The 25866-nt window shown below is 48.5% G+C and overlaps 1 protein-coding gene across 2 annotated transcripts in view; it reads left to right on the top strand.

The window, feature by feature from the left end:
• The first annotated feature begins 1095 nt into the window (after window positions 1–1095).
• STRIP2 (striatin interacting protein 2) overlaps window positions 1096–25866 on the top strand; it is a 68372-nt gene continuing 43601 nt past the window's right edge. The window contains exons 1-4 of one of the 2 annotated variants that reach the window (XM_043521283.1): window positions 1096–1231; window positions 12738–12807; window positions 12966–13083; window positions 19673–19747. In XM_043521283.1, the coding sequence (XP_043377218.1) occupies window positions 12778–12807; window positions 12966–13083; window positions 19673–19747 (223 nt within the window). In that variant the 5' untranslated portion in view covers window positions 1096–1231; window positions 12738–12777. The remainder of the gene's footprint in view (window positions 1232–12737; window positions 12808–12965; window positions 13084–19672; window positions 19748–25866) is intronic. The other variant, XM_037889420.2, reaches the window with a different exon arrangement.

Here is a 25866-nt window from a genome sequence, read left to right as displayed (position 1 = left end):
GAATTTAATGGCTGGTGATACGCCGGTTACGTCAGATGAACTGGTGATCCCTTCTGGCTTTATAATCTAGGGTGTACCCAAGGACGTAGCGAAAGTCTCCATCAGTGTCAAGGGCTGACCCAAGCTGGGATGGACTGCAGACCAGGAAGATAAATTGAGTCCTGTGAGGTTTCTTAGGGGGATGTTGAGAATTTAGAATGTGAGGTCCTGTGGGCTCTGTGTTTATATGAGAGGAGGAGGGTCACCTTTGTCATTTGGATTAAAATTCCTGCTCATCCACTTCTGTCCCCTGGTGTGCTCAGCTTCTGGCTTTTAACTTCCACCCTGCAGGCAGCTCGGCTGCTGTAAAGGAACAGACTGAGTCTGTCTGGTTCACAAAGTGCAGCACAGGAATCCTTTCAGAGGAAAAGTGCTGTGATGTGAAAGTGAAAGGGAGTCTCCGGGCTTGGGTTAAAGCTTTGCATCCACTCACCCATCCCCTGGTGTCTGCCGCATCACCACCACCGCCCTTTGAGCGGATCCTGCTCTGCAAAGGACCTGTCTGTCTCCTCCCCTGCTTCCCGTTCCCAGCCAGAGGCTTCCCTCCCTGGCCCCCAGGGCCAGCAGCCTCCCTGCTTTCCCCTGGGGGCCAGCAGCCTTTCACCCCATCCCAGCCGGGTCAGCAGCCTCTCCCCTTAGACTCACAGACCATCAGGGTTGGAAGGGACCTCAGGAGGTCACCTCCTCCAACCCCCTGCTCAAAGCAGGACCAAGCCCCCATTTTTGCCCCATCCCTAAATGGCCCCCTCAAGGATTGAACTCGCAACCCTGGCTTTAGCAGGCCAATGCTCAAACCACTGAGCCATCCCTTTATCCCCCTCTGGCTGGCAGCAGCTTCCCCCCCTTCGCCTGGGGCCGGCGGCCGCAGCCCCAACCCGCATGGCCCCGGTTGTGAGCCCAGCCGTCCCTCTCCCTCAACCCCGCCCCCGCAGCAGCCGCTCCAATCAGCGCCGGGGGGTGTGTCCCCCGCGGGGCAGCGAGCCAATGGCAGTGGGGGGGCGTGGCGAGACCCCGGCGCGGGGCGGGGGCGCCGCCCGCACGTGCCGGCCCGGGCAGGGCAGAAGGGCGCATGGAGGCGGCGGGCGCGGCGGGCGGCGCCGGGCCCGGGGACGGGGCGCCCGGCAAGGGGCGGCCGCTGCAGCCCCCGGCCAAGGGGCGGGAGCTGTTCAGGAGCCAGCGGAAGGAGTCCGAGGTGAGCGGGGGCCGGGGCAAGGGCCGGGGCTGCGGGACCCCCCTGCCCGCCCTGGGGGGGAGAGGGGCTGCCCCGGCCGCGGGGGGCGGGTCCCGCGGCTGCTCTTCGCCTCGCCGCCGCCCGGGGGGAGACCCCCGGGTCCCCCGGTCCGCCCCGGGGCTGGTGCCTCCCTCGGTGCTCGGCGCAGGGCGGGCGTGGGGAGGCGCCGGGCGGCGCGGCTGCGGGGCTCGGGCGGCCGCGGCGGGGGCCCACGTTGTGGGTGGGTCGGAGGTTTGAGTGGGGGCCGGTTTGCAGGGCCCCCGGGGCACGTCCCTGCGCTGGGACCCGCAGGAGCGGCTGGGGCTTATTGCGGCTCCGCTGCCAGGTCCTGCGCCCGGCCCCAGCCTGGGTGGCCCGGTTATGGAAGCACCAGCCGGGCGGAGAGTGAGCCGGGGCTGGGCTCTGAGCGCAGGGGGCCGAGGTGGGGTTTGAGCTTTCCCAGGCTGGAGGGACCAGTCTTCTGCCGGCTCAGGTGCGCTGCCTCCAGCCATGGCTTGCGCCTGGTGCCTCGCCAGAAGAGGCAGCTTGTCTCCTCGCGGGCTTTGTGCAGTCCCCCAGCCTTGCCGTATCTGAGGGCTGCCTGCTTCTGGGTGCCTTGGGGAACCGTCCAATATAGTACCTAGAGGGAGACTAAAATCCCGGATTTGCACCAATCGGCTGATTTCCCGAAGCATGAGAAACTAGCCAGCTGCCCGGGATTAGGAAACTGCCATTACCGTCAGGTTGTTTCATAATTGTTCATTACGGGATTTCTTCCCCCTTCCTCTGAAGCATCTGATTCTGGCAGGCAGGGAGAGGATACTGATTAGATGGATACCGGGTATCTTCCGGTTGGGCAATTAAATGCAAAGTAATGCACATTAGAAAGCACAACCCCTGCTATACACACAAAATGCTGGGGTTTAAATTAGCTGTTACCACTCAAGAAAGAGATCTTGGAGTCACTGTGGCTAGTTCTCTGGAAACAGCCACTCAATGGGCAGCCGCATCCGAACAGAATGTTGGGACTCATTAAGAAAGGGACAGAGAATAAAACAGAAAATATCATGTTGGCTCTCTATAAATCCATGGTGCGGCCACCTCTTGAATCCTGCATGCAGATGTGGTCGCCCCATCTCAAAAAAATATATTGGAATTGGAAAAGGTTCAGAAAATGTCAACAAAAATTATTAGGGGTCTGGAATAGCTTCCGTACAAGGCGAGATTAATAAGACTGGGAGTTTTCAGCTTGGAAAAGAGACGACTAAGGGGGGATATGAGTGAGGTCTATAAAATCATGACTGGTGTGGAGAAGGTAAATAACGGAGTGTTATTTACTCTTTCTCATAACACACGAACTAGAGGTCGCCAAATGAAATTAATAGGCAGCAGGTTTAAAGCAAACAAAAGGAAATATTTCTTCACACAACTCACAGTCAACCTGTAGAACTGCTTGCCAGAGGATGTTGTGAAGGCCAAGGCTATAACAAGGTTCAAAAAAGAACTAGAGACATTCATGGAGGCTAGGTCCATCAATGGCTAATAATCAGGATGGGCAGGGATGGTGTCCCTAGGCTCTGTTTGCCAGAAGCTGGGAATGAGCAACAGGGAATGGATCACTTGATGATTCCCTGTTCAGTTCATTCCCTCTGGGGCACCTGGCATTGGCCACTGTCAGAAGACAGGATCCTGGGCTAGATGGGCATATGTTCTGACCCAGTATGGCCATTCTTAATTCCTACCTTGATTGTTAGCAGTATTTATTTAACACTTGGCTGGAGCCCCATAGATGCATGGCAAATGGAGACACCAGGGATTTCCCCACACGCCCCCTGAATTTCCCCAACACCCCTCCCCCCCAGTTTTGTGAACTAGTTACATGCAGTGTTGCCTGTTTAGTGACTGTTTGTAAATTTGAATTGAAATTGAAACATTAATACACACTTTAAAAGCATATACAGTGTATGATAAAATATGTGTATCTGAAAAAGTATAATAGATTTGAAAAGTATGGACCTAGACTAGCTTCCTTATACAGCTGTTGGTTTTTATGACAGTGTCAGTGCATTCATTTCAGTGATGTTGGCCAACCTAATAATTTCAAATGATGATTTGTAAGCAAAGTCTAAATGAGTTCTCCCCGACAGCTAGTGATGAGCTGGGTGCTGGGGGAAAGGCTTCAGGACCAGATTGTGTTTACATTCACACCTAATCTACTAGGTATCCAGCAAACAGAGCTGTGTTGCCCAAGTGATCGATTTTGGCTGGGGTTGGGTTACAAATCACTGGAATGCGGGGTGTGTGTAATGAAATGGTGTTGTTCTTATTGTAGGAGCAAAGGGCAGTAGAACTGTACTCAGCCTGTGCTGATTGAGGGCATCAAGAGAGAGGGTGGGGACAGGTGTTTTGCTTGATGGTCTGTCTGAGTCACGAGTACCATTTGACCTGCCCCCTCCACTGTTTAAAGACAGAGCTGAGTAGGCCTCCTTTTCTTTTTGCGAATACAGACGAACACGGCTGTTACTCTGAAACCTTCATAGAGAGTCTTTTGTTAAGTGACCACTACAGCTGAAATCACTGATAATCAGGTCTAAGTGCCTAGACGTGCTGTGGGACAGTGTTTGTTTCTGTGGAAGAGGCGGCCTAGCCTGGACTAGCAGCGAGGTTCCCCCACTGAGAGCTGGTGGAACCTCAAGAGACCAACTATTTAGAAAAGCTGGACGAGCACAAATCCACTGGGGCCAGATGCGTTGCATCCAACAGTGCTAAAAGAGTTGGCGGATGTGATTGCAGAGCCATTAGCCATTATCTTTGAAAACTCATGGCAATCAGGGGAGGTCCTGGACGACTGGAAAAAGGCAAATGTAGTGCCCGTCTTTAAAAAGGGGAAGGAGGAGAATCCAGGGAACTACAGGCCAGTCGGCCTCACCTCAGTCCCTGGGAAAATCATGGAGCAGGTCCTCAAGGAATCAATTCTGAAGCACTTAGAGGAGAGGAAAGTGATCAGGAACAGTCAGCATGAATTCACCAAGGGCTAGTCATGCCTGACTAATCTAATTGCCTTCTATGACGCAATAACCGGCTCTGTGGATAAGGGGAAAGCAGTGGACATGTTATTCCTTGACTTTAGTAAAGCTTTTGATGCGGTCTCCCACAGTATTCTTGACAGTAAGTTAAAGAAGTTTGGGCTGGATGAATGGAGTATACGGTGGATAGAAAGCTGGCTAGATTGTCGGGCTCAACAGGTAGTGATCAATGGTTCCATGTCTAGTTGGCAGCCGGTATCAAGCGGAGTGCCCCAAGGGTCAGTCCTCGGGCCGGTTTTGTTCAATATCTTCATTAATGATCTGAAGGATGGTGTGGATTGCACCCTCAGCAAGTTGGCGAATGACACTAAACTGGGAGGAGAGGTAGATACGCTGGAGGGTAGGGATAGGATACAGAGGGCCCTAGACAAATTAGAGGATTAGGCCAAAAGAAATCTGATGAGGTTGAACAAGGACAAGTGCAGAGTCCTGCACTTAGGACGGAAGAACCCCATGCACCGCTACAGACTAGGGACCGAATGGCTCGGCAGCAGTTCGGCAGAAAAGGACCTAGGGGTTACAGTGGACGAGAAGCTGGATATGAGTCAACAGTGTGCTCTTGTTGCCAAGAAGACCAATGGCATTTTGGGGTGTATAAGTAGGGGCATTGCCAGCAGATCGAGGGACGTGATCGTTCCCCTCTATTCGACATTGGTGAGGCCTCATCTGGAGTACTGTGTCCAGTTTTGGGCCCCACACTAAAAGAGGGATGTAAAAAAATTCGAAAGCGTCCAGCGGAGGGCAACGAAAATGATTAGGGGACTGGAACACATGACTTCTCAGGAGAGGTTGAGGGAACTGGGCTTGTTTAGTCTGCAGAAGAGAAGAATGAGGGGGGATTTGATAGCTGCTTTCAGCTACCTGAAAGGGGGTTCCAAAGAGGATGGATCTAGACTGTTCTCAGTGGTAGCAGATGACAGAAAGAGGAGCAATGGTCTAAGTTGCAGTGGGGGAGGTTTAGGTTGGATATTAGGAAAAACTTTTTCACTAGGAGGGTGGTGAAACACTGGAATGCGTTACCTAGGAAGGTGGTGGAATCTCCTTCCTTAGAAGTTTTTAAGGTCAGGCTTGACAAAGCCCTGGCTGGGATGATTTAGTTGCAGATTAGGCTCTGCTTTGAGCAGGGGGTTGGACTAGATGACCTCCTGAGGTCCCTTCCAACCCTGATATTCTATGATTCTATGAGCTCGCAGAGGTCACAGTGGCAGGTGGCAGCAGAAGGTGATGGCACAGGGCTACTGGCAACAGAGCGATTGAGTGAACAGTGACACAACGAACAACAGTGGCCAGAGCGAACAGTGAGCAGCTGGAGGAACGAGCAAGGTGCCGTCTTGCCCCCGACCTGGGAGGTGAACTCATGTGAAAGCACCTCTGTACTCAGTCTCCACTGACCAAGGACAACACCGGTGAGTGTTCATGAGGCTGTTAAGAATGCTGGAGACACAACACAGTTCATGGAAACACACATGGCTGTGGCATCGTACTTTCTATTTAAGCAAGAGATACCACACACTACAGACTGGAGGCCAATGTTAAGTTCATTATCACTTGTTCATCCTGAAGTTGGACACTGGTTCTGAACAAGACCAGCAAATGCTCATCATATTTCTGCAAGAAACTCGGCTGACTGGCTAGAAGCACGTGGTGCCACAGTGAAAGACTCAACAGTTGGAAAAGTGAAGAACTCTCTCACCACAAAAAAAAATTGCATACGTGGCTGATGAATGCACCGATGCAAATGGGCATCAAGTATTAAGTCACTGTGTACGTTATCTTGATGTCAGTGGTAGGCCAGTAGGTGCATTTCTAGATGTTCAAGTTATAGAAGACACATTGGCTGCATCTGTGACAACCCACATCTTAGAAGAGTTAAATGCTCATCAGTGGGCCCCCAAACAGATGGCTGCTTGTGCATTTGATGGAGCTGCAAACTTCTCTGGAAGACATGGTGGAGCACAAGCTTTGCTCAGAGAAAAGTGTAACCCTAATCTCACCTGTACACAGTGCAGAGGCCATCTACTCCAACTAGCGCTAGTACAAGCTGCAGACTCTTCAAAAGACATTTTAAAAGCTATATATTAATGTCTTCATTATACTCTCTTTTTCAGCAAGAGTCCAAAAAGACTGAATATCTTGGAAAATATAGAAGATACACTGGGACTGAAGTTCAAATTAGTCCAACCTGGGAAAACCCTCTGGCTTTCTCACGAACGATCCTTGGCTGTTGTCTTAAAATTACTCCAGCCATTATTACTGGCTTTGGAAAGTATCTACCAAGATGGGATGGATCTAAATCGTGAGGCTGGTGGATTACTTTTGCTACTATGTTCAGAGAAGACTATTGCCATTCTCTCCGTTGTAAGTCTACTGTGGAAACCACTTGGGTCATTAAACAATGCCATCCAGGCATCTGCTACAACAGTGGTAGATCTTTGTCCAGCAATAGAAGCTACATTTGGATCAATCAGAGAGCTATCCGTTGAAAACATATTGGAAGAAGCAAAGACTTCAGTCCAGAAGTTGAGTAATAAAGGCATTTATATTGAACCCTTAAGTGAAGAGGACACGAAGTGTTTGTTAAGACAACTGAAAAAGTACATGACTTGATTCTTAAAAATCTAAAACAGTGACTTATAGATTTAGTTGGGGATTGGCCCTGCTTTGAGCAGGGGGTTGGACTAGTTGACCTCCTGAGGTCCCTTCCAACCCTGATATTCCATGATTCTACTCGACCTCTAGGTAGCTTTTACAGATCCCTGTCCTATAAAACACGGACAGTTGAGTGGAGTGAGGCACTACCAGCAATGGGGCTGTCGTGCTCAGGACAGAATAGAGAATTTGAACATAGAATGGAATATCATACGACGAATGAACGAAGATTTGACTTCAACTTCCGATGAAGTGAGCTGTAGCTCACGAAAGCTTATGCTCAAATAAATTGGTTAGTCTCTAAGGTGCCACAAGTACTTCTTTTCTTTTCTTATCACTAGTGGCTTGACCCAATCTTTGTGCTCTGTTTCCTGGGATGAAAGAAGTAGGAATTCATCTCTTGTTACTCCGTCACAACAGCTACAGTTGAGCATTCTTTTGCCTCATTGAATAGAATTTTGTGTTCTGAAAGAAGTCGCCTTCTGCCTGATCATGTGAATGATCTAATGAGCATATCAGTGGAAAGAATGGAAGTACCGGACACACGAGAAGCCACCAAAGGTGACCGCATTGCATTCAAGAAGTTCAGTAACAGAGTTGTGCAAAATTATAACAAGAAACCAAGAAAGATGTGGGTGTAGTGCTTCATAGAAGGCTTGAGTAGCCAACTTTAATTTTTGTGCTGATTTTAAAACATGAGTTAAATCTAATTAAATGGTCCATGAAACATTTCAGTTTTTACTATGGTGCCACAGAGCCACCCTCACGGTCTCACCCCTTATCGGCCCTGACCTCCCCCCCTCCCCCCGGATAAATTCGAACCACCCCCACCCCCCCCATTTCAATTCCTGGGGAAAACACTGGAGATATAATCTCTGCCTGTAAGAGTTTATAATCCTGACAGGGACCTGAGGGAGATGGAAGCAGGAAGGCTGTACCGAGCAGGGCTGGGGACTTGTCAGCCCAGCCTGACATGCCTTGTGTTAGAGTATGGATTTAAAAAAGAACCAGTATCATTTTAATGAGAGGGTCGCTGTGGGAAGAGGAGGGATTTGACGGCCACCACATGGCGTGTGGGATCAAGGAGGACCCCGGTTCCAGCATGGGAGAAAGTAGAGAGGCGCTCGTGGGGAACAGAGCAGACAGGCTACGAGGGAGGCAGAAGTGGCAGGGGACAGGGTCTCACTGAGGTTGCCGTTGATTTCAGAGGGAGGAGAATGGGACTCTGTGCCTATTAGTGCTGGTGCAGCCAAGGCCCTACCAAACTGTCTTCTCTAAAACATGTTTTCAGTTCATTTCTCTCTCAGCGAAAACCTGCTGTAACTTCTTTTTAACATCCTGCCATTTCTGGACCTTTTGCTTATGACATTCTTCGGGGAGTTTATAGCTCTGATTTGGGGCATCTCATCTCCACAGTGGTGGGTTTTCTTCGATGCCAGCACCAGGGAATCGCTTAATCACTTCTCAGTTTAACTCTAGGTATGAACCTGATAGAAGAGAGATGAACTTAGATGCTGGGGTAACCCCGCTGAGTAGACCTATATAGAGAGAGCTTAATGTGTAGAACACAGGCGGATGGTAGGAATCTGTCTCGGTGGAACAGGATTGGCCATGAACTGTAAAAACCTGTTGACACTGCCCTATGTTCTGTAGGTATGAGTTGGAAGCTTTAGTTTAACCGTAGCTAATACTTGGGCTTGGCACTAAACAAGATGCGAGAGAGGTGGTCTCTTTCCAGGAACACACAGTTGACATGGGCTGTGGAATTCTGGCCTCAATACCCAGATTCAATACTCAATTGAATACGCATTCAATCCATTTTCTGTTCTGAGGTGCAGTATTCTTTTTGTTTTAGCTCTGTGCGTCAGAGCCCCTTTGCTGGGTGGATTAACGTTTGCAGGCGCAAGGGCTTAACTGAATTCCTCCAAGGCTTTAGAGCTCAGAACTTAGTTGGTCAGCGCAGTGTTTTTGGTCTAAGCATTGATTACGTACTATGCTTTGTGCAGTCAAGGCTCTCTAAAGGTGTGAGACCAAAAGTCAGAGCTTGAATGGAAGGTCTGGTAGAGCTGGGGACAGGGAGTCAAGACATCTCAGTTCTGTTTCTGGCTCAGCTGTTGACCTGCTTTGTGACCACTGTGATTCTGCAGGAGCTGATGGTAAAACTGGCTATTTATCCCAGCTACATCAGGAAAACTCCTCGCAGGACTTGTTCTGGGCTTAAAAGAAAACCAGTCAAGTGCTTGATAATGTTGACTGGTCCTGACGGCATTTACACTGGCCCATGTCAGCTTTCTAGTACAGACAGCTAATGGGACATTGGACCTTAAAATCATATCATTCGGTCTTCTCCCCACCCACCACCGTGGCATTTGGCATCCAATATGTGTGACAGGCAGTTGGCCAAATTCAGCCTTTTAGCGATTGATCGCAGGCAAAATCCATTGACTTTAGTGGAATTTCACCCACCTAAGACAGGACTGAATTTGGCCTGATATTTTATGAGCAGCTGGAATTTGAAAGCAGGGATCTACGGTGGAGATGCTAAAAAGCATTGGTTTATAACTCCAACGGTGCTCAAAATAATGTCTGCTAAAATCATGCTGGAGTTCAAACAGGGAAATAAAGTAAGTTGGTAATCAGAATGACGTGCATGTAAGAACTGAGCCCTCATGACCTACTACAGCTAAAGACGTTTTACCATTGGAAAGCCGGGGGGCCAGGCTCCCAAAGGTACAAAGTGCCTTCATTCATAGCCCTAATAGTTCATGAGCTCTCGCATTTTAAGTCTGTCACTGGTCTTTCATATTTGCTTGTTTCTCATGGATCCAGGGCAGAATACAGCAATACGTGACACTTAGCTAGTGCTCTAAAGGTAGACCGACAGACAGACAGTGCTCTAAATGTACAGACAGTCTTCTCAATGCAATTTAAAGGGGGTGGGTGTTATCCCCACTTTACAGATGGGAACATTAGACAGAAGGGGAGTTGCTTGGAGCTGCACAGTAAATTGATGGCAGGGTCAGGATTAGGGTCCAGAAGTACCTAATTCCCAGCTTTACTGTTTCCTCTACAGTAAGGCATCTTGTGCGGTCCTCAGCCAGTTGCAGGTGTTTTGGCACTTTCAGCTGCTGCCATTTGGTCCATGTCTACCCACTGAATCATGCTGCCTGCCTGCCTTCTCCTCCACTGATGGGGATTATTGGGCAGTGGAATGGAGGGGGATGATCAGGGTTGAAACTTGCTCCCTATTATAAATTCATTTTTCCATCCCCAGTTTCTTCAAAACAAACTAACCATTCTGGAAGTTCACTTGCTGATTCTCGCCCGGGGTGCGTCTTCTATGGAGTTTGGTAATGGTTGGACAGTTTTAATCCTGTGGTGTTTGTAGACTGCAGCCAGACTTTCAGGTTTGGCTCATGGTGGTTCTAAAATGGCTCCGTCTAGGAACCACAAATTGTTCCATGGGCCTTCTTGAGAAGGAGGATTTTACTGTGCATTATAGGTACAGTAGAAACTCAGAGTTACGAACACCTCGGGAATGGAAGTTGTTCGTAACTCTGAACAAAATGTTACGGTTCTTTCAAACGTTGACAACTGAACATTGACTCAATACAGCTTTGAAATGTTACTATGCCGAAGAATGCTGCTTTCCCTTTATTTTTTAGTAGTTTACGTTTAACACAGCACTGTCCTGTATTTGCTTTTTTTCTCTCTCTTTTTGTCTCTGCTGCTGCTTGATTGTGTACTTCCGGTTCCAAATGGGGGATGTGGTTGACTGGTCAGTTCATAACTCTGGTGTTCTTAACTCTGAGGTGCTACTATATATTGAAAGGACACATGATGCCCAATCATTGGAAGTGATTTGAAAATTTGGAGGAAAAACAAAAATTTTGGAAAGCTTCACAACATTTGGTGATGGTGGTTCATTTTGGGCCCGATCCAAAGCCCAATGAAGTCAATGACTTGTTGCTGACGTCAGTGGGTTTTGCATTAGGCCCTGTTCTGACCATCTCTGCAGATGTTATCTGTCATTCATGATTATGAATATTGATGGTGCAAACTATTACTTCTGGCACTTGCTCGCACTCTAACACTAAAACAGGATTTTAGCTTTGAATGGTGGAATATTTTTTTTTAACCTGACGTATCCGCTGATGCTTTTCAGGTTCTAAATTCACTTCTTTTTAGTTGATATTTGTGGTACTTGTAGTTCTCCCATGTGTTCTCTCATCGGAGACACTGTATGTGTTTACTCAACTTACTTTCTTCTTTATGGTGATCATTTACAAAGGTTCATGCCCCAATAACCAATTTCAGATCTCACGTTTTCCATCGGATAAAGACACACATGTAGCCAAAGTAATTGTATTCCATATAGGCCAAAATATAGCCACGGGACATTGTTCCGTGGCTGAAAAAGGGAATGGATGAATGACTATAGTGATAGTTCGTCGACTCCCAGCAAACATGAAAGATGCCTGTATAATTCTATTGGAACGTAATTTGTGGAAACAAAGAAAGATAATGTCACATTTAATAAAAGTGGGGAGAAATTGTTAGTCACTATTATTCGGGACTTCTGTTATCCAGATCTCGTTTCATTATATACCTTTATCAGCTGATGTGAGACAATTTAAAAAAAACAACAAAACTTCAATGCCTGACTTTGTCACCATTACTCACCTTAAGTAGTACCTTACTCGGTGAGTAGCCTATTGCTGAGATTACTCATACATCAAGGTCCTGCTTTATGGCCCCTGTTCAGGAAAACACCCCAGGAAGGGATTTTCCATTTGTATTTGAGACTCCCACATGGGCATGAGGGGCTTTGTTTTCTTCTTTGGTGGTTTAAATGGGGCGGGGGAAAGCCGTCATCTCACTGTATCATAAGAGAGCTTTCCACTTAGGAGCAAACTGTGTTTGCATTTGTACCATAGATCAGAACATGATCAGATGAGAAATGGTCCATTTAAACGAAGGCAGGGTCCCTTTTATAAGAGCCAGACTCCGTGACCTGTTGGGGGAGCCTGCGGTACCTATGTCTTGCCCAGTTTTCAGAGTAGCAGCCGTGTTAGTCTGTATTCGCAAAAAGAAAAGGAGGACTTGTGGCACCTTAGAGACTAACCAATTTGTTTGAGCATGAGCTTTTGTGAGCTACAGCTCACTTCATCGAATGCATGTGATGTGTGATGGAAGCCAGTGGAAGCCTGGCCTGCTTTCTATTGGCATGCCGCAGAGGTGCCCAAACATGGCTTTGGGAGGGTGGTAAAAATAGCTCTTCCCAATTGACCCGGTATTTTAAGCAGGCGGCTCTGGAGACCTGTGTCCGTAATGAGGCTCGTGTATGCTTGGATAACTGTCCCCTGATTCGAAGGCCCTGGCGTGGTTTGATTTGACGTGCTCCTGATAAACCTTAATGGAAACCTTTGTCAGTGGTGCTGGGAAATATGTGCCGAAAGACCCCTGGCATCCTCCCAACGCTCTCCCAGCCCCTCACCCGGGGCTGCCTTGATTTTTCCTGACAACTACATGGACCTGATGGAAACGGCTTGTCTCCTCCAGCTCTCTTTATTTTAAACAGAATATTCTGAAGCTATAAATAAAAGATGCAACAAAGTGAGGTGCCGTGTTAGACCTGGGCTGTGTAGTCTATGTGTGTGTATTGTCTGTGATTGTTCTATTTCTTCTGGGCGTGTGAGAGAAGCCCCTCGGTTTCCTGTCTTTCTATTGACAAAGGAATCTCTCTCCCCCAGGGCTCAGTGGACTGCCCCAGTGTGGAGTTTGAGTACGGGGATGCTGACGGCTACGCTGCTGAATTATCAGGTAAAGAAACATTCGAAAAATGGAGGTGAGGAGATTTTTGCCGCATGTCGGTTCTCCTGAGCTATTGAAGTCGGCATCCGTTGGGTATAAAATCACTTGCAGAATAAGACCGATTCAGCCAGAGGTATATATTTAATAATGTCATCTTCTATTTATAGAGCGCCTTTCATTCCAAAGCGCTTTACAAGTCATCCACAGCAGAGAGGAATTACGTCACCCTTCCCGGAAATGCATCCGTTTCTGGGGTGGAGCAAGAGCTACCTAACTGTGCTGCAGGTTAGGTTGGGAAATGAAATATGTAACACAGCAAACCTTAAAGCGCCTGGTGAAAGGAGTTCTAACAAAACAACTCCCAGCTGGCTGTGGTTGGTTAGCAAAGACCCAGAGTTCAGAGGTGTGTTTGCAAGAGTCCCCCTTCCGCCCCTGGGAGCGGGTGTCTCTGTGGTTGCTGTGCACATCTGCAACTGGCTGTTTGCTGCCGCTGCCGGTCACGGGCTGCCTCGGTCGGACACTCACTGACACTTCTGCCCTGTTCTGAAGTTCCAGTGCTTAACCCAGATCTTGAGTGATTTCACTGGGTAGCAGGAAACCTCACGGCCAGTGCAGCCTCTGCATTGTCTTTCTTTCACCACTGTCCTGTCCGCAGGTCTAAGGCACAGCCCCTAGACCTGCTCAGCAGTGATTCGACTCTGGTAATCACCAAACAGAAACAGTGGTGATGCAGAGATGCACTGAGGTCACTTCTAAAGTGGTATTCGCCTTCCTTGTCTAATGTAACACCTCACCTGACCGATGTGTAAATCTTCCCAAGTTCATTCGAGGTTGGATCACATTAAAAACCCCCTTTCAGGCTCTCTCACAGGGAAAGAGGGTTGGTATTGCCTCCTCTCACTGGTGTGTGTATCAGTGGGCCTGCCAGACAGTGCCTGAGCTGCCTTGAATGGTGGGGAGTGTTCATCTTGCCCGGGAAAGATTTGAGCAGGAGATCTGCCTCCCTTGTAACTTAAGTGCTCATGTGAGTAGATCTGTGCAACTTTCTTGTAGCCCTTACTCCTTGCATCTGGAACAGGGTTGGACCCTCTTTTGGGATAATCCAGAGGTGGGCAGCCATGAAGAGCCAATAACACAGCTTTCCTTTCTTCCATGATGCACACAGCCTTGAGCTCTTGCGGTCCAAGACTCCTGTACTATACCAGATGTTCCCCAGGGTGGGGCCCTATGAACCCCTATCATAATTCTACAAACCCTCTTCCGCAAAGATTCCCCTCTCGCTTATATTGGATTGTAATTCAATGTACCCAACGCCAAGTGGTCCCTTAGTGGCTAGAACGCTGAGTGATGTGACTCCCTGAGGTCACGATTGTATGTAGCCGGGAGATTTGGCCTTTGCCATAATATAGATTTATCATCTAGTTTAAAAAAACCTCCGTCTCCATACGCATTTGTTTGTGCCCACCAAGATGTACTCAAACGTACGTGACTAAGAAGTATCACCTAGAAAAGTTAGATGTGTGGCGGAGGTCCACATGCAAAGCAAAATCAGAATATATAACCAGAGGGTTTGCCAATAGGATCGCTTCCAAGATGAAGTGCAGCAGATTCTTTACATGTAGCCATGGGAGAATTTGATTTTTATCAGTAAACGTCAATTTCATCATGCACAGAAATGGGCAAAATAATATTTTCATCGGTATCCGTAATTTACAGATAGGCTGAGTTTGAAAAATGCTGCTTGAGAACTTATTAGACTTTCATTTAAGACTATTTCCTTTGTATATCTTGCGTACGATGCTGACACTTTGTGTTTTTTAGCAGGATGCTGCTTTAACTTTTTGAATCTCAACATCTACTCTCATTAAATAATTCTCTCATCTCCCTCATGCATTCCTGCAACTCTGAAAACCTAAATTAATAAGAATAAAAAATGCTTAAAACCCAGATAACAATAAAAATGTTTAAACCCCTGCATTTTGCACAACTGTGAAAATTTAAATTATTTTAAAAAAAAATCTTAAAAATAAGTGTCTGATGAAGTGTCATATTATCTGATGAAATTATTATTTTTTAATCAAATTCTGCCAGAAGTATTTACATGTCAGTGGATTCTGCTTCCTGTTTTGTTCAGATTATAGTTTTGAATGGCAATAGCAGGACAAATATCAGTAGCATGATGGTGATAATTAAGGAGACTGCTCTTCATGTTTAAACCTCCTGCTTTTCATCCGTCTAAAGGGCTTTGCACACCGTAGCTAGTTAATCCTCCAAGCACCCCTCGGAGATTACCGAGAACCCATTTGTGGCCTTGTTTGCTTGATTTTGTGCATGCTAAGAGCCCTGCACATTCTTTGTTTGTTCTTTTTGTACATGAGAATTTTTTTCAAAATCCTAAAAGTTGCGATAAATGTTACAATCGCTGCTTCTTGTTTATTTGATATGTAACCTTTCTGCCAGGTGGAGTCAGCAGCAGCGAGGGTCCAGTTCAACATCTCGGGGTTCCTCTTAACACTGCAAAACAGAACCAGCTCGAGCCCCCAGCCAGTAATCTGCAAAAATTGACCACCACCCTGGGCGCCTCCAAGAGGCAGTACTTTCCCTCTTGCAAGCACCGAGTCTGTGTGTAACAAAAGAGAACTTTTTAATAAAAGGGAAAGGGAACCAAGTATTAGTTTGGGAAAACACCACAACCACATTCAAATATTGTAACCGTAAGCAAGCACCTCACTGTACAGTGTCCTGGGCAGGGTCTTTGCCTCAGTTTCCCACCTTGCAGTGGGAATGTCTGATGAACAAATGTCCCTTTAACACATCACTCCCCGCTCCTGTGCACCCAGCTCACAGCTGGCTGTGTTTGGTTAGCAAAGACCCAGAGTTCAGAGGTATGTTCGCAAGGATTCACCTTCTGCCCCGGGAGCGGCTGTTGAGCCGGGTCTCCGTGGTCGATGTGCACATCTGCAACTGGCTGTTTGCTGCCGCTGCTGGTCACGGGCTGCCACTGTTGGACACCCACTGACACTTCTGCCCTGTTCTGAGGTTCCGCTGCTTAACCCAGATCTTTAGTGATTTAGCTATGCCCCTAGACCTGCTTAGCAGCAATTCACCTCTGCTAATCACTGAACAGAAACAATGACAGTCAGGCTTTGTCTACGCTGTCACTTCATCAGCAAAGCTTTTGTCATTCAGGGGTGTTAAAAAAACACACACCCCGAACAACAAAATTTTACCGATGAAAAGCGCCAGTGTGAAGAGCGCTCTCCTGTCGACAAAGCCACTGCCGCTCGTGGGGGGTGGAAATTTTTTGTCGGCAGGAGAGCTCGCTCCTGCCGACAAACAGCAGCTACGCTGCGTGCCTTTTAGCTATGCTGCGTGTTGTTAAAAGCCTTGTAGTGTAGCAATACCGTAGTTCAGTCTAATTAGCTCTGTCACCGGAGAGGGGATGTTACCGAGGGTTTTCAAAACCCAAAGCAGTGGTAACTTCACTGTTTCACTCCATGGACTGTCAGGAGTAAATCAGTGGGAACACAGCAATTCTGTCTGATGAAACTTAATACAGGTAAGCACTTTCTCATCTAAAACTACAATTTATTAGATTTAAGCACACACAGACATAAGCAATAGGTTGAAGACATCCCAAATAATTACCTAGAATCGGAGATGGTATTGAGTAATTAATAGCAGATCCGCAATGCCCGGTCACTTCCCCGCCGGGGAGTAAGGTGTCAGGAAAAAGGTCTCAGGATAGCTTCAGAGGACTGCTCCGAAGTACTCTCCAAGAACTGGAGCAGCTCAGGGAGTCAGAATACAGCACAGGTAGTGGAAACCTCTCTGCACCGTCCCTCTCAAATAGGTACCCACCCTGCCTGCTCAGAAAGATCTCATCAAAGTCATTTCCTACTGACCCCTGGGCCCGTCAACCAAAAGATGCTGAGGACAGTGATTGGGATCTAGACCGCGAAACTCATCAGCTCACTTCCATAGGCTACCGAATAGCCATCAGCTGGTAACAACTTTTGATCAGTCAACTTGGGCTGAAAAGTGAAAGGCTTCCTGTCCCGTTCCTAGTCCCCCTCTTGTTGGGTGTCTGAGCTGAACCTAAGCTCCGAGCCACATTCTGTGCTCCTATGACTAGACCATGCAGACTCCTAGTGTATCGGTGTTTCATAGCAGTGTTTCACTCAGTGGCTTTATCACACCCGCGTTCCAAACTCCAAGCAGAGCTGGCAGGGTGCTCAGCATAATCCTCAGGGCGACTGGTAACGAACTGCAGGAGGGGTGAGTCATTTGGTGTTTGTTTCCAGGGCAGGAATTACTTTACTGTGAGAGTTACTCAGCTGTTCCCCTTCGTCGCTGCACCGTGTCCTGCTTTGTGGTCAGGGTAAGCTGGGTGGGGAGGGAGTTAAGCACAGGTCGGGCCCTGTGTTCTTACAAGTGGAATGACTCAGGCTATTTCTGCAGTGTAATTGTCAGGGGGTCTTGAGCGTATTCCTGCCAGCAAACTGTAAAGGGGTCACTATTTTTAGCTCTGCACTTCTAAGCAGAGGATATGCTGGTGCAGAGGGGGTTGCAGCACATTTCCTCAGTGAGGTGTCCTTCCACTGCTGGAGAGAGGAGAAAGTAGTTCTCCTGGCTGTCCTTTGTGTGATCCCAAACCCCTATTTAAATGAGCACTGATTACTTGACATTCCTGGAGTTTTCACCCTTATCTCATGAATATCAGGAATCAAGACCATCTCGATTTTTTCCAGAGGGGGGTTCAGCTTCTCAAGCACTTGCGGTACCAAATGGCTTTTGGAGCCCATGAAATGTCATTCTGCCACGTCGCAACTTGATGATTTGGTGCAAAAGTGATAGTGGGTCGGGATGCGCTGGTGCAACCACAGAGTTTGTCCGTAGGACAAAGTCTGTGAAAGGGTTGCCTTCACTCTTGTAGTGTCATAAATTATAGATAGAAGTATCCACCTCATGCAGTTCATATTGTGTTTTCCTGTAGAAGGAGACTGTTGGTCAAATTTGACACCAAATACAGGTTGGGCATTGTGGAACACCTCTTGGAGGCCATTTACAGCGACCTAACCAAGCGCAGTGTCTACCCTGACACTGCGTTGATCTAACTTTGTCGCAGAACGCTCCATGCCTCTCGTCAAGGTGGCTTTATTTTGTTGGCATAGCAGGAGAGTTAAATCAGCGGGAGGAGTGTTGCAGTATGTCAATCTCCGCTGTTTTGTCGATGAATGCTGACTGTGTGATGTAGACAAGGCCCGAGTGACTTGGTTTTAATGTACACTGTAAGTTCCTTAAAGCAGGGGTTGTCTCGATCTCTAGGGGCCCAGCCGAGTAGAACCTGGGTCTGTAGGGCTTCAGGTGATGAACACTTCCACCCTGTCACTTGGCAGCCAGGGCATAGCGTGCACTATAAATCATAGGGGAATAAGCAACACAGGACATGCCTCTCACCAAATACCCAGTGGCAGCAGCCCTGCAACCTCCGATTGCTCCAGGCGCATTATTTAGGCACGGAAGGAGTTCCAGGAAGCTGTCTCTGCAGCCTGCCGGTACCTGGCCTGGTGCTAGAACAGACCCCACTCATGTTCCCTGCTTCAGACTTTGGCTCTAACTCCTGGCTTGACTCCTCTTCTGTGACTAGTCTCCTGATTCCTGACACTGTCTCTGACCACTGGCTTGATTTCTGATGCCTGCTGCAGCCACTAGGCCTGCCTGATTGCCAACGTCCCAGTCGTGACACACTCAGTTTCAGTACCCTGCACAATGGGGGTTCTGATCCACATTCGTATTGTAAGATAAATCATAATTATTTGTATCTATCCCCAGACTTTTGTGGCCCCTTTCGCTACAAAACTCAGCGGCAATAGAAATAACTTCAAAAATAATCCCGAGGAAATATTCCCCGCAGTGCCAGCAACTCCATTGGCTAGTGCCAGAGAACCTGGGGATGCAATTGACTAGAAATGGGGAAATGCAAAAAAGTAAACAAGTGGCATAAATGGTGTTAAGTCAATTAGATTTTAAAAATGCCGTTATATCAAACGACAGTGGTGCTGGTAACACATTCAGTGGGTCTTTGCTTATGTGTGTTGTATTATTTTGTAGCTTAGCAATAATTATGGATCCCCCACTTTAATAGTGTGACATTAAAGTGAACAGAGTATTTTCTGGGCTCAGTCAGAGCTACCTAAACCCACCCACCATGTTTCATCCTCACCCTGGCTGCATTTTTTTCATTTACACTGTGAGCATGATTTGAAACTTGGGCACCGAAGTGAGAGAGGAAGGATGTGCATGTAATTAAGGAACTGGTCTGAGAATCTGGAGATCTGGATTCTGTTCCTGGTTCTTCCACAGACTCTGTCCTGGGGGAAAGGCACATTTCTGTCCTTCCATTTCCCGTCTGTAAAATGGGGATAATACTTCCTTACTTCACAGGGCTGTAGTTAAGGTACATTAATTCTTGTGAGGCACTTGGTGGTGGTAGAAAAGCCTATTAATAATAATACCTTGCTCTTCTATAGCACTTTTCATCCATGGATCTCAAAGTGCTTTATAGAGGAGGTCAGGATCATTATCCATATGTTACAGATTGGGAAACTGAGGCTCAGAATGGGGACCTGACATGCCTAAGGTCACCCCACAGGTCAGGAGCAGAGCTTGGAATAGAACCTAGGGTCTCCTGAGTCTCAGTCCAGGGCTTTCCACTAGGCCAGGCTGTCCTCAATCTAGTTAATTTAGGCATCCAGTTTCCACGTGTTTGCTCAAATGAGTAGATCGGCCCCGAGGTGCCCCTTTGAGAACTCAGGCACTGGAACTGGTAAGTGGGGCTATCTGTCTCTAATTCCTGTTGTCTTCCCAATAGAACTGTACAGCTACACGGAGGAACTGGAGTTCACCATCAATAGGAAGTGCTTTGAAGAGGATTTTCAAACTCAAGGTATCCCGGTCCAGACTATTGCATCTCATGTGGCAAGATGGGTCCCAACCCTGCAAACCTGTCCTCATGAGGAGTCCTTACCTGGATGAACAGACCTCAGTGGGACTGCCCAGATGGGAGAGGTGGTACTTGTGCCAATTAAGTTTTGCAGGATCTGGATCCGTATACTGCGCCTTCGGTGTCTGGGCTGACTCAGGGTTTGAGGTGGGGTTGTGAGAATTGGGCCTACAAAATGACGTTCCGTGTGAGCCCAGCTGTAAGGAATCTGTAGAAGTTCATCAGATGTCACAATAACTAAGGCTATGATTTAGTCACAGGTATTTTTAGTAAAGGTCATGGACAGTAAACAAAAATTCACTGCTCGTGACCTGTCCATGACTTGTACTATTTACCCATAACTAAAACTTGGGCCAGGTCTGCAGGTGCTCTATGGGGTGGGGCAGTCTGGGGGTACAGCAGGGTGCTGGGGGGTGGCCCAGGACCCTCACTGGAGGTGGGGGTGGGTGGCAGCATGCTGCCCGGAACCCCGGCTGCACTGGGGGGGGGGTGGGGAGCGGTGGGGCTGGTAGACTCCCTACCTGGCTCCGTGTGTCCCTGCAGCTCCTAGAGGGAGGGAAGGCCAGTGGGGGCTCTATGTGCAGCTCCCGCCAAGCTCCGGCTTTGCAGCTCCCATTGGCCAGGAACCGCAGCCAATGGGAGCTTCGGGGGCAGTGCCTGCAAGCAGGGACAGCGCGCAGAGTCCCCTGGCCCCTCCACCCAGGTTAGGAGTTGCAGGGTCATGCTGGCCACTTCCAGGGAGTCTCCCCTCCCATTTCACGTTGCCAACCTTATTTCTGTGCTGCTGCTGGCGCAGCCCTGCCGTCAGAGCTGGGCACTCGGCCAGCAGCTGCTGCTCTCTCCTCTGCCGTCAGAGCGCAGTGGCAGTATATATACTTGTGGGGCTGGGGCCCCTAAACGACTCCAGACACAAAGAGGGGCCCGATCAAATAAGTTTGGGTATGTCTATACTACGAAATTAGGTCGAATTTATAGAAGTCAGTTTTTTAGAAATCATTTTTATATAGTCGTTTGTGCGTCCCCCCCACACAAAATGCTCTAAGTGCATTAACTCGGCAGAGTGCTTCCACAATACCGAGGCTAGCGTCGACTTCCGGAGCGCTGCACTATGGGTAGCTATCCCACAGTTCCCGCAGTCTCCGCTGCCCACTGGAATTCTGGGTCGAGATCCCAATGCCTGATGGGGCAAAAAACATTGTCGCGGGTGGTTCTGGGTATATGTCGTCAGGTCCTCCCTCCCGCCCTCCCTCTGTGAAAGCAATAGCAGACAATTGTTTCGCGCCTTTTTTTTCCTGGTTACCTGTGCAGACGCCATACCATGGCAAGCATGGAGCCCGCTCAGCTCACTGTCACCGTATGTCTCCTGGGCGCTGGCAGATGCGGTACTGCATTGCTACACAGCAGCAGCAACCCATTGCCTTGTGGCAGCAGACGGTGCAATAGGCCTGAAAACCATCCTCCTCATGTCCGAGGTGCTCCCGGCCGCCTCGGTAAGGTCGGTCAGGAGCGCCTGGGCAGATATGGGTGCAGGGACTAAATTAGGAGTGACTCGACCAGGTCATTCTCTTTAGTCCTGCAGGCAGTCCTATTGCACCATCTTCTGCTGGGCAGGCAGGAGATGAGGATGGGTAGCAGTCCTATTGTACCATCTTCTGCCGAGCAGCCAGGAGATGTGGATGGCTTGCAGTCCTTCTGCACCATCTGCTGCCAGACAAAGATGTAAAAGATGGATGGAGTGGATCAAAACAAGAAATGAACCAGATTTCTTTGGTATTCATTTGCTCCCCCCTCCCTCCCTCCCTGAAGTCCTGCCTGAAATACCAGAGGGAGGGATAGCTTAGTGTGTTGAGCATTGGCCTGCTAAACCCAGGGTTTTGAGTTCAATCCTTGAGGGGGCCATTCTGTGTGACAGTTGTTTGTTTCTCCTTGATGTCAAGCCATCCCCTTTGTTGATTTTAATTCCCTGTAAGCCAACCCTGTAAGCTATGTCGTCAGTCGCTCCTCCTTTTGTCAGAGCAACGGCAGACAATCGTTCCATGCCTTTTTTCTGTGCAGACGCCATACCATGGCAAGCATGGAGCCCACTCAGATCACTTCGGCAATTAGGAGCACATTAAACACCACACGCATTATCCAGCAGTATATGCAGCACCAGAACCTGCCAAAGCGAAACCGGGTGAGTAGGCGACGTAAGCGTGGTGACGAGAGTGATGAAGACATGGACACAGACTTCTCTCAAAGCACGGGCCCTGGCAATGCAGGCATCATGGTGCTAATGGGGCAGGTTCATGCTGTGGAACGCCGATTCTGGGCCCGGGAAACAAGCACAGACTGATGGGACCGCATAGTGTTGCAGGTCTGGGACGATTCCCAGTGGCTGCGAAACTTTCGCATGCGTAAGGGCATTTTCATGGAACTTTGTGACTTGCTTTCCCCTGCCCTGAAGCACAAGAATACCAAGATGAGAGCAGCCTTCACAGTTGAGAAGTGAGTGGCAATAGCCCTGTGGAAGCTTGCAATACCAGATAGCTACTGGTCAGTTGGGAATCAATTTGGAGTGGGCAAATCTACTGTGGGGGCTGCTGTGATACAAGTAGCCAACGCAATCAAAGATCTGCTGGTATCAAGGGTAGTGACCCTGGGAAATGTGCAGGTCATAGTGGATGGCTTTGCTGCAATGAGATTCCCTAACTGTGGTGGGGCGATAGACGGAACCCCTATCCCTATCTTGGCACCGGAGCACCAAGCCGGCGAGTACATAAACCGCAAGGGGTAATTTTCAGTGGTGCTGCAAGCACTGGTGGATCACAAGGGACGTTTCACCAACATCAACATGGGATGGCTGGGAAAGGTACATGACGCTCGCATCTTCAGGAACTCTGGTTTGTTTCAAAAGCTGCAGGAAGGAACTTTATTCCCAGACCAGAAAATAACCCTTGGGGATGTTGAAATGACTATAGTTATCCTTGGGGACCCAGCCCACCTCTTAATGCCATGGCTCATGAAGCCATACACAGGCAGCCTGGACAGTAGTCAGGAGCTGTTCAACTACAGGCTGAGCAAGTGCAGAATGGTGGTAGAATGTGCATTTGGATGTTTAAAAGCGCGCTGGCGCAGTTTACTGACTCAGTTAGACCTCAGCGAAACCAATATTCCCACTGTTATTACTGCTTGCTGTGCGCTCCACAATATCTGTGAGAGTAAGGGGGAGACATTTATGGTGGGGTGGGAGTTTGAGACAAATCACCTGGCTGCTGGTTACGCGCAGCCAGACACCAGGACGGTTAGAAGAGCACAGGAGGGCGCGGTGCGCATCAGAGAAGCTTTGAAAACCAGTTTAATGCTACGGTGTGAAAGTTCTGTTTGTTTCTCCTTGATGAAACCCCCCGCCCCTTGCTTCACTCTACTTCCCTGTAAGCTAACCACCCTCCCCATCTCCCTTCAATCACCGCTTGCAGAGGCAATGAAGTCATTGTTGCTTCACATTCATGCATTCTTTATTAATTGATCACACAAATAGGGGGATAACTGCCAAGGTAGCCCGGGAGGGGTGGTGGAGGAGGGAAGGACAAGGCCACACAGTACTTTAAAACTTATTGAATGCCAGCCTTCTGTTGCTTGGGCAATCCTCTGGGGTGGAGTGGCTGGGTGGCTGGAGGTCCGTCCCCCCCCGCGTTCTTGGGCATCTGCGTGAGGAGGCTATGGAACTTGGGGAGGAGGGCGGTTGGTTACACAGGGACTGTAGCGGCGGTCTGTGCTCCAGCCGCTTTTCCTACAGCTCAACCATACGCTGGAGCATATTAGTTTGATCCTCCAGCAGCCTCAGCATTGAATCCTGCCTCCTCTCATCATGCTGCCGCCACCTTTCAGCTTCAGCCCTCTCTTCAGCCTGCCACTTACTCTCCTCAGCCCGCCACCTCTCCTCCCACCTCTCCTCCCGGTCATTTTGTGCTTTCCTGCACTCTGACATTGTCTGCCTCCACGCATTCATCTGTGCTCTGTCAGTGTGGGAGGACAGCATGAGCTCAGAGAACATTTGATCACGAGTGCGTTTTTTTCGCCTTCTAATCTTCACTAGCCTCTGGGAGGGAGAAGATCCTGTGATCCTTGAAACACATGCAGCTGGTGGAGAAAAAAAAAGGGACAGTGGTATTTAAAAAGATACATTTTATAGAACAATGGGTACACTCTTTCACGGTAAACCTTGCTGTTAACATTACATACATAGCACATGTGCTTTCATTCCAAGGTCACATTTTGCCTCCCCCCTCCCCGTGGCTAACAGCGGGGAACATTTCTGTTCAGCCACAGGCAAACAGCCCAGCAGGAACGGGCACCTCTGAATGTCCCCTTAAGAAAAACACCCTGTTTCAACCAGGTGACCATGAATGTTATCACTCTCCTGAGGATAACACAGAGAGATAAAGAACGGATGTTGTTTGAATGCCAGCAAACATACACTGCAATGCTTTGTTCTACAGTGATTCCCGAGTACGTGCTACTGGCCTGGTGTGGTAAAGTGTCCTGCCAGGGTGAACTGAATAAGGCTGCCCTCCCCAGAAACCTTTTGCAAAGGCTTTGGGAGTACATCCAGGAGAGCCGCAAATGCCAGGGCAAATTAATCATTAAACATGCTTGCTTTTAAACCATGTATAGTATTTTAAAAGGTACACTCACCAGAGGTCCCTTCTCTGCCTGGCGGGTCCGGGAGGCAGCCTTGGGTGGGTTCTGGGGGTACTGGCTCCAGGTCCAGGGTGAGAAACAGTTCCTGGCTGTCGGGAAAACTGGTTTCTCTGCTTGCTTGCTGTGAGCTATCTACAACTTCATCATCATCTTCCTCATCCCCAAAACCTGATTCTGTGTTGCCTCCATCTCCATTGAAGGAGTCAAATAATGTGGCTGGGGTAGTGGTGGCCAAACCCCCTAAAATGGCATGCAGCTCATCATAGAAGCGGCGTGTTTGGGGCTCTGACCCGGAGCGGCCATTTGCCTCTCTGGTTTTCTGGTAGGCTTGCATCAGCTCCTTAAGTTTCACGCAGCACTGCTTCGGGTCCCTGTTATGGCCTCTGTCCTTCATGCCCTGGGAGATTTTGACAAATGTTTCGGCATTTCGAAAACTGGAACGGAGTTGTGATAGCACGGATTCCTCTCCCCATACAGCGATCAGATCCCGTACCTCCCGTTCGGTCCATGTTGGAGCTCTTTTGCGATTCTGGGACTCCACCATGGTCACCTCTGCTGATGAGCTCTGCACTCACCTGCAGCTTGCAACGCTGGCCAAACAGGAAATTGAAATTCAAAAATTCGCGGGCCTTTTCCTGTCTACCTGGCCAGTGCATCTGAGTTGAGAGCGCTGTCCAGAGCGGTCACAATGGAGCACTCTGGGATAGCTCCCGGAGGCCAATACCGTCTAATTGCGTCCACACTACCCCAAATTCAACCCAGCAAGGCCGATTTCAGCGCTAATCCCCTTGTCGGGGGTGGAGTAAGGAAATCGATTTTAAGAGCCATATAAGTCGGAAAAAAAGGGCTTCGTCATGTGGACGGGTGCTAGGTTAAATCGATTTAATGCTGCTAAATTCTACCTCAACTCCTAGTGTAGACCAGGGCTTAGAGAACTACTGCACTAAAGATTGCGAGGGGCTCAGGTACTCTGGTAATGGGGGGATATAAATACAAAAGGTTGTAACAGAGCAGACGAAACAAAGAGAAGCGTGCGCTGCTGTCATAAATATAAAGGGAAGAGTAAACCCCTTTAAAATCCCTCCTGGCCAGAGGAAAACTCCTCTCACCTGTAAAGGGTTAAGAAGCTAAAGGTAACCTCGCTGGCACCTGACCAAAATGACCAATGAGGAGACAAGATACTTTCAAAAGCTGGGAGGAGGGAGAGAAACAAAGGGTCTGTGGGTCTGTCTTTATGCTGCCTTTGCCGGGGATAGACCAGGAATGGAGTCTTAGAACTTTTAGTAAGTAATCTAGCTAGGTACGTGTTAGATTATGATTTCTTTAAATGCCTGAGAAAAGAATTGTGCTGAGTAGAATAACTATTTCTGTCTGTGTAT

Source organism: Chelonia mydas, chromosome 1, assembly GCF_015237465.2.
Source record: "Chelonia mydas isolate rCheMyd1 chromosome 1, rCheMyd1.pri.v2, whole genome shotgun sequence".
NCBI classification, from domain to species: Eukaryota; Metazoa; Chordata; order Testudines; family Cheloniidae; genus Chelonia; species Chelonia mydas.
This window is presented reverse-complemented; position numbering and strand designations above follow the sequence as displayed.